We start from the raw sequence: 8,412 nt of genomic DNA, 5'->3' as shown, positions 1-8,412 counted from the left end.
GTTGCCCAGAGAGGCAGTGGAGGCCCCATCCCTGGAAACATTCCAGGCCAGGCTGGACGGGGCTCTGAGCAACCTGACCGAGTTAGCGGAGTCCCTGCTCACTGCAGGGGGGTTGGACTAGATGGCCTCTAGGGGTCCCTTCCAACCCAAAACATTCTATGATTCTATGAAAAACCTATCTTGAATCCCATGATCAACCTGCTGTGCAGAGCGAGCACTGAGGTGACTTGGCATGCACCCCTAATGCCAGTCTTTTGGTTACATGCCATTTAAATGCATTTCTTTCTGAGACAGAGCCTGTGACATGCAGCTATCAAATGCCCTGTCAAAAATTTTGTCACCTGCATTAGCCAAAATGTTGGCCTGCAGCAGCTTACTAAACTGCTGAAAAACAAGGAAAATTAGGAAAAAAGTGTTTCTGCATTAAAAAAAAACAACAAAAAAAAGAAATCTGAACAATCGGTATGGTAGCATACAGTGATTCTTTCTACATTTCCCTCCGCCATAAACCTTTACCTTGGGTACTCCTTCCATCAGCCTCCTCTGCAAGAATTATTGTTCTGAATTCTGTATATACGTTCCTGAAACCTCACTGCATTGAGGATTTCTTTGTACCTTATGGATGTAACAGCGGAATCAAAAAGTATCTGTTTTGAAATGTGTTTGGCAATTTTTTTTCATAGTCATTTCAGGACAAACAAACACAGAATAAATCCTTCTCTCACACTGATGCACCATGATAACAGCGTATTTCCTATAAGATTATAAAGAACAATAACAGGAAAAGCTTGATAAACCCAAAACATGAAGTCTATGTTTCTGTGGATGGATGGATGGATGGATGCGTGAGTGTATGCATACACCTGTTAACATTAGATTTCCAAAAGGAATTTAAACCACAGCAACTGGAAAAACATCTTCTAGACAATAAATTAAAATAGTGGGAATGTGTTTTCCCCCAGGAAGAGAAATTCTAATGAAATTAAAATTTAGATTTCTTCCTAAAAATATTACAGCTCTTTGAGATAATATGTGGCAAACCCAAGTAAAATAGAGTTAATAAGAGAATTAAAAACACCATGCAGAATTCATTCCCCTCTTAGCAAATTCTGAAAATGCTTTTCTTTGCAAAAAAGCTGACAAAGACAAGCCTGTCCTCTCCTCCATTTACCAGCTTGCCAAACGGCACATCTGACTGCCATAAAAACGCAAAAAGGAAGGGGGGTTGGAATTTAATTCAAGAGCAGTACAAAGTCCAGCTACCACTTTCCTGCTGTTTCACAGCATTTCATTATTTTGCTTAATAAGTTCATCTCCTCAAGAATTTTCTCTTCACTTTATATTATTAAAAGTAATAAGTTTTTCTGGACTGGGGGTTTTCCCAACAGAAAAACCAATTTATGTATGTCCTTCAATAATGACAGGAAAAGATTATTTCCCATTATATTGCACACTTTTCATATCACCACCACAGCTTATCATTCAATAAATGTTACTCTGCAACTTGTTCCTTTCCTCGAAGAAGTTTAATTTCTGTATTAACCTGTTTTTCCCAGCCAACGCCTTGCTAGAAAGCATCCCTACAGCAGCAAAATTAGTTTGTTAAAGAAACCATTTAGAAATCTCTTGTCACTGATAATATTGTCTTCATTTAATAAAAGCACATAAAGTCAGTTTACATCTAATTCACTGACACACACATGCACACAGACATAAGCACTCATTCTTAATAACACATTTCACGCCGTGAATGCATATTTTTAAAGCAAAAGGTGAATTCAACATTTATATCTAATTATAGGTACAAAGCTGTGTTAATGCAGCAGATCCTGACCTCTGGCACGCAGCTCATGTAAGCAGCACTGGTGCTGAGCTGAGTCACCCGACCCCAGGGATCTGCCTCAGGCTGGCAGCAGCGATGATGCTCCCACAGATGCAAGGCTATCAGCAAGACTATGGGAGCTGCTCGAGTTGTTGCGTGGCAGAGGGAGATGCAGTCTGGGGAAGGGAAGAGTGAGGACAGCTCAAGGATCCATGCTGGCCTCATCAAATGACTACAGAGAGCAGATGGAGACATGTCTAACCTGCTGCCATGTGCTTCTCAAGCTCCATCAGCTCCTGAAGCCATCTCAGCCCCTATCCCACTGCTCATCCCATGCCCTAACCTTGAAAGGCCACCTGCAGAAGGGACAGAAGGGTGAGCTGGAGAGGACGGAAGGGTGACCCAGAAATGGTGACAGGGTCTTAGCTAGAGATATGGTTTCCTTCCCTGAGGCTGCAGGTGAGGACAAAGCCCACTGCTGAACACCAGCACCAGATCTAACTGGCAGCCCCCATTTGCTGGTGCAGGACCAGGAGGTGAGAGGTGGCTCAAGCCTTCCTGGATAACCTCCTCCTTTCTCACTGTTTCAGCGCAAGGATGTACGCACCGGTAGTTCACCACTGGCTCTGCCATACACTCCCCCCTGCTCCTTGCCTCCATTGACCTCACTTGACAGTGACCTGATGGATAAGTGTTGTATACCAGGACGTAATGTTCCTCCAGCCCGTCTCTCCCTCCCTCCCAGACAACAGGATCCAACCGGGTATGGCTTCTTGACCCCTTGGAAAGCCCCTGTGACAAGGGAGGAAAGAGCAGAATGTATCCCTTGGGTTGCCAGAACAAAGCCAGAAAATATAGCTGTGTACACTGGGACTATGCCAACCACTGTCAGCTTGAGATTTGCCCCATTATTAATGGAGATGACCATTTAAATGCCTTAAGTGGTGAAACAAAACTCAAACCCAAATGCAGCAGGGAATGCATCAAGATTGCATGAGCTTTTGGGGAATGAAGTGACAATTATTCAAGGGAGGAAAACAAAAGTGCTGCCTTTTTTTTAAAAACGGTATACAAATATTAGCAAATCAAATGAGGAATACAAGAGGGAAGTCCCATTACCTATTGCTCATATAGTGAGGGAAGCTAATGTATGCTGATTTATGTGTTCTGCATTTTGTAACTATTACAGTCTTATTTCCTTCTGAGTGAGCCTGTTTGCTTAAATTTTATAAAGGTAGCGAGAATTACCTTGTTGCCAGTTTGCCAGTAGAATTCTCTAATGGCTCGCATCATGACTACTCCAACTGGAAAGGTCGCATTTTCCACCTCCTTTCCTGTAGATGTCTTTATAAAATCAGAACCTGAAAGGAAGTAAAAAGCTTTATGGTAGTTTTAGAACAAGGGCCACTCTGCACATACATAGTTCACACCCTCCAAAGACGTCCTCATGCTTCACAGCAATCGCGAAGCATTCCTTCATGGGTACGTCCCTGTGGTGTCGGTGCTGACCTCGCTCTGGTTGAGGCTAGAGCAGGAGGATGATACCCATCTGGTTTCAGAGCAAGTCAGACATCCCAGCAGCTAAATGAACATGCCAGCTCTTAATTCTTTGCTCTAGGTGTCAAACCAACAACCTCTTCATGACAGTCCAATATAATATATGTTCTTGTATAGACACTCAATGTATGTATATATATAAACCAGTAGAAACGTGTCTGACTAACCACAACAATAGAAATTATTTCCTCTGAGCAAATTTTGCATATAAATCAACATTTTAGTATTTCCACAAGGATCTTTCTGAATAGAAACAATTTTCATCATTTTTTTTAATTTAACTTTGCATCTATTTAGTCTCACATTTGACAACTCCCACAGCTGTTTAAAACGAAAGGAAAGAAACCCCACGTGTATTTACGAAACCAGCTGTGTAATACTGTAGGCAGGGGAAAAACTCCCTTCTTATGTATTTTGCAACTGTAACACTGCAAATTACTATACTTAAAGCCATGGTCTGATATAATGCAGCAAGGTCAGAACGCCTGATATAAGCCATGGTCTGATATAATGCAACAAGGTCAGAACGCCTGTGTTATTTAAAGAAGGAGAGTTAGCCTGGGCTTATTTTTTTCTGGTTTCTCACTTGTGAACAATATTCTCCAGTACCTGTCCTGAATACTTGTGTAGTGTTCTTGTGCATTTTTGCCGTTCTGGGTTGGCTTAAAATGAATCCTGCAGTACAATATAACAACAAAAGGTAACAAACTAACTAAAAAATTTGCCTTGCAGTGTACAATCCTGCACTGACACAATAGAATGACAAAACTTCTTTAATTGCATTAGAGCACACTTTATCCCTGGGAACCTACTTCTCAGAAAAGGTGTACTGTGGGATCATTAATTATCAAAAGTAATCGGGAGAAGAAGAAGGATAATTCAAACATCGTGTAGTAGTGCATCATCCACTTAAGTCAATTGGAACTGCATCTGCTTCCACTTCAAATTTGGCTTAGGGTCCATTTTGTCTCTTATTTGAATGATGATGCCTCTACAACATCCCCTAGAGTAAGCAGGGAAAGTTTCACTACTGGCTCAAACTAAAGAGTTGGCCAGACTGCACGCTGGTGGTGCACTGCGGCACACTCCAGAGACCCCTCTTCCTGATGACACAGCTGACCGGCACACGGCTCGCTCTCAGCCTGGTGGGAAGTCAAGGCAAAGCCAGGCATGCTTCTGCATCCTGTGATTCAAATACAGTCGAACGGTGTCACCAACGCTGCGTCTCGTAAGGCCACGGTTTTCTCTGTAGGCTTCCTTCCCAGGTGCTAACTCGGCCCGTTGGTGATTAACTTGCACCCTCCTATGGCAATTCCCATTCGGAAGAGAAACAGTTATTTGCGAAAAAAGTTCTAGCTCCAGAGAAAGTGCACTGTGCAAAAGAGGCAATTAATAGTTGATTGAGCTTTGCAAAGAACGGAGCGCATAGGAGACAATTGAGTTACATATTTCAGAGCTACTCCCTTCCAGAGAGACGCTATGGACATCTGATAGTCACATTAAAACAAGTAAGAGAGGAAGTGAAACTTCAACATCGCCAAATTATATTTTTAATTTCCCTTTCGAAACGTAGCACTTAAAGTCCTCCAGTGCGATACTTTTCATTATTTCTAGTATAAGGTAAGTCAAAGCTTTTATAAGTCTTATAATTACAAGTCTCTATGGTACAGTTTCATTAAAAACTTTCATTAAACAACAGCTGCCCTTGTATATGGTCTTCTAATCAATTTGGTCAAACAGAATGACTTCTAATCAGCTGTTGATAAAAATAGAAGATGAAATTTTAATTCTAATAGATTAACCACAAACTCAAGATAGTCTTCAAAATCCATCTAGCTCTATTCTCCAGTGGATTTAACGACTATTCAGCAACTCATTACTAAATAGAACAAGATGAACATTTTCCAGTTCATTAAAGAAATGTACTATGTATTTTTGCATTGTCCTCATGATTCGTTACAGGGAGTCTTAATTACAAGATAATGGATAATGGTTATTAAATGCAGACTCCAGTAATGAAGCTCTATTCATTTGCGAGCCTCAGAGACTGCAAAGAGGGGAAAATAAAATTACTAGCTTCAAAAGATTAACGGATCAAATTATTATTCAATTTTGAAAATCTCATTCAGACTTCATAGAAACAAGAAGAGATTAAAAACTAGTATTAGTACAAAAGTAGTGCATTTATATATTTATTTTTAAATAATATCTTAAGGCTATTACCAGTATAATCAGCTTTAGATGTGATTATTAGACAAACATACAGCCAATTTAGTAGCATCCTCTAACAACGAAAACAATACATTTTTATTTCCTGAACAAATTCTATTTATGACACAAGAGCTTGCTAGCAGGATTGCATGCAGACAGAAGATGCAGGCTAGAAGAAAGCACCACAATGGAAGGTGCTATTAACGTTGAGATTTCAGGAATGAAAAGGGGGATTTAAAGATCAACCACTGCCGTAAGAAGCACCTCATTAAGTAGACTTTATGCCAACCTTGTAATAATAAGGGAGTTTCACCAAGTCTATTTCTTATTCAAGTTTTCAAAAACAAGTCTAAGGAATGAAGTTCATTTTTTTCATCTGGAAATTTAGGCGATGATTTAGAAACTGAGTTTTATCACCCATCTCCTCTTCCTATGAATGTATAAACTCAGAAAAATCAAGGCTAATATTAAAATACATGCTGGATGACTTTCCCGTTCCTTAGAGTAGGTTACGTGATTCAACGAAACGTTAAATCAAAGACTTAAAAAAAAAAAAAAAAAAAGAGATGTTTTCAGGGTAGATTTCTATGCCCAGTGAGCCTGGAAAAGGCCACACTTTCTACTCTTTTCCAATGTGCAAACACAACAGTACATTGCCTTTCAAGGCAGTGAGTCATGTAAGACTCTGAGTCAGTAAAGAGTGGAGACATCAAAGCCTTTTTGAAAAACAGCAGCATTACTCACCTGCTTCAGGTGGGCTTGCTGGCAACCTAGTCACCCACCTGGCAGGCGATACGTTATAGCACCACAGCCTGGCAAGCACAAACTTCATGGGCTTACTTTAACCAGAGGTAGAAACCTAAACAAACCTTAAGAAATGTGAACATTGCTGCAGACTTGGTTTGAGAGGCTCTCTCTGGTCGAGAGCAAACGAGTTCTCAGCACCCCTGGGAGCCAGACCATTTGGGCTGCAGTCACACCGCTTGTGAAATCAGGTATTTTAAGATATTAAACCCCCTCTTCCTTGCACTCTCACCTCCCATACACACACGACCCTCAACCACTGCACTGCACCAAAGACCACTCAAAATAAGCCAGCTGAACGTGCACACACTAAAAAGGAAATTAGTGTCTTCACAGCCTGTTGCCTGAGTCCGTACCCAGAGATCAAGATGAAGTTCATTACAATATTTCTATTCTAGATACTCACCACAGCCTTATTTATGGTAGCACCTGAGCAGAGGCGTAGAGCTGAGGTGTACAGAAGCTGCATGACTTGCCCAAGGCCTCTCAGCAAGCAGTTGGCAAGGCAGGGATTGAATGCCTGGGTCTCCCAAAGGCCAGAAGAGCTGCCACGACTGGCCTGCCTTACTGCTATCCCCTACATCATCTCGAAATGCTGCAGAGCTTCCCAGTCCACCTAACACTGAAGCAGAGCATGAGAACTGGAGAATCTCATTGAGATGACAGCATCCAGGAAACATGCTTTGGTTCCATAATTAAGCAATAAGGAATAATAAACAGTATAGCAATTGTGGAGTAATCCCAACCTTTTGGTTATGAAGTGCTTCAAATGCCCTTGCTTGGGGAATGATTATCTCCTGATAACTACAGACTTGGTGTTGTTCCCTTACTCTCAATAAAGAACAAAGAAGGGTATGGCAGTTTTAAGCAATAGTTTTGAGAGAGATGCTTGCAGAGGGACAATTATGCCAATGCTACTTCATAAGTACTTGCAATGAGCACAAATATATCTTGGTTGCTGCAACTCAGACATAACAAAACGCAGTGACATATGGTGAACACATATCCATCCACAACTTCCAGGACTGGTGGCAAAAAGAGGCATGCTGCTGAGGGGACCTGCAAAAGCCCCTGCTTTTTGGGCTGACACAGTAGCAATGACAAAAGAGTATATTACCAAATGTGGATAAAGTCCCGTTAGCAAGTCATCTCTCTATTTTATGAGCACCTAAAATAAGGGTCTTAAGATTCACACACAATTAGCCTGACTGGGGGTGATCAGGTTATCAACCCTCTGAAAATAACAGGCAGGGCAAGATATAAAAGGCTAATGCAGTAGCTAATTCTTGTCAGTTGAGTCATCGTAATTGTCCACTTACATGTCCTTATCCTACTCCAGTGGCAAGATAAAATACATTCCCTGCTAGCTTAACTTTGCTGTTAAGGAGGGGAAGAGAATACGAAGCTGTGACAACTCACTTTAGCAGTAGCTCACCAAGTAGCTTTAACTCCATCACACATGACTACACCACCAGACCGCTTGGTTGGGTGCCTATGCATGTTTTCGCACGCCTGTGTCTAAGCTACCATTTTTAAAAATGCTAGCTTGTAACTTGGTCTTTTGTGAGCTGCCTATTTTTTGCAATTCTTTTTGGAAAAGTGCCTGCATGGAGGGGGAAAAAAAAAAAAAAATCACATCATAGGGCTCCACGTTTAATATCTGTTTACAAAGAAGACAACCTTTCTAATGACCCATCCTATCATCTCAACTTGGTTTTCAAGACTCAGAATGGATGCTTCCTCTCTTGTACACCACCTCCAGTAACAGGCGTTCTGCAGGCCAAATGGTGCCCTTAGGAACACTTACGCTGGCAGACGAAGGGACAAATTATTAAGTCCATACTTATGCAAAATTCCCTGTAGATGATGTCTGAAAGAATTCAGCATTGTTGAATTATGCATAGCTCACTAATGCATTATTATAGTGTCTACCACAGGTCTCCACAGAATACTATTACTTAATTAGTATTAGTTTCTTGTGTGTTCATTTAAAATGTGTTGCTTTAGAAGGTTCAGCA

General features: G+C 41.1%; 1 protein-coding gene across 1 annotated transcript in view; it reads right to left on the bottom strand.

Annotated features, from left to right (window-relative positions):
• The window catches only part of DERA (deoxyribose-phosphate aldolase), a 54,179-nt gene that overhangs the window by 3,109 nt on the left and 42,658 nt on the right, over window positions 1-8,412 (bottom strand). The window contains exon 8 of the mRNA XM_035888502.1: window positions 3,071-3,183. Coding sequence (XP_035744395.1) covers window positions 3,071-3,183 — 113 coding nt within the window. The remainder of the gene's footprint in view (window positions 1-3,070; window positions 3,184-8,412) is intronic.

This window comes from Egretta garzetta, unplaced genomic scaffold, assembly GCF_000687185.1.
Source record: "Egretta garzetta isolate BGI_Z169 unplaced genomic scaffold, ASM68718v1 scaffold81, whole genome shotgun sequence".
NCBI classification, from domain to species: Eukaryota; Metazoa; Chordata; class Aves; order Pelecaniformes; family Ardeidae; genus Egretta; species Egretta garzetta.
Note: the sequence above shows the minus strand (reverse complement) of the source record. Positions and strands in the feature narration are given on the sequence as shown.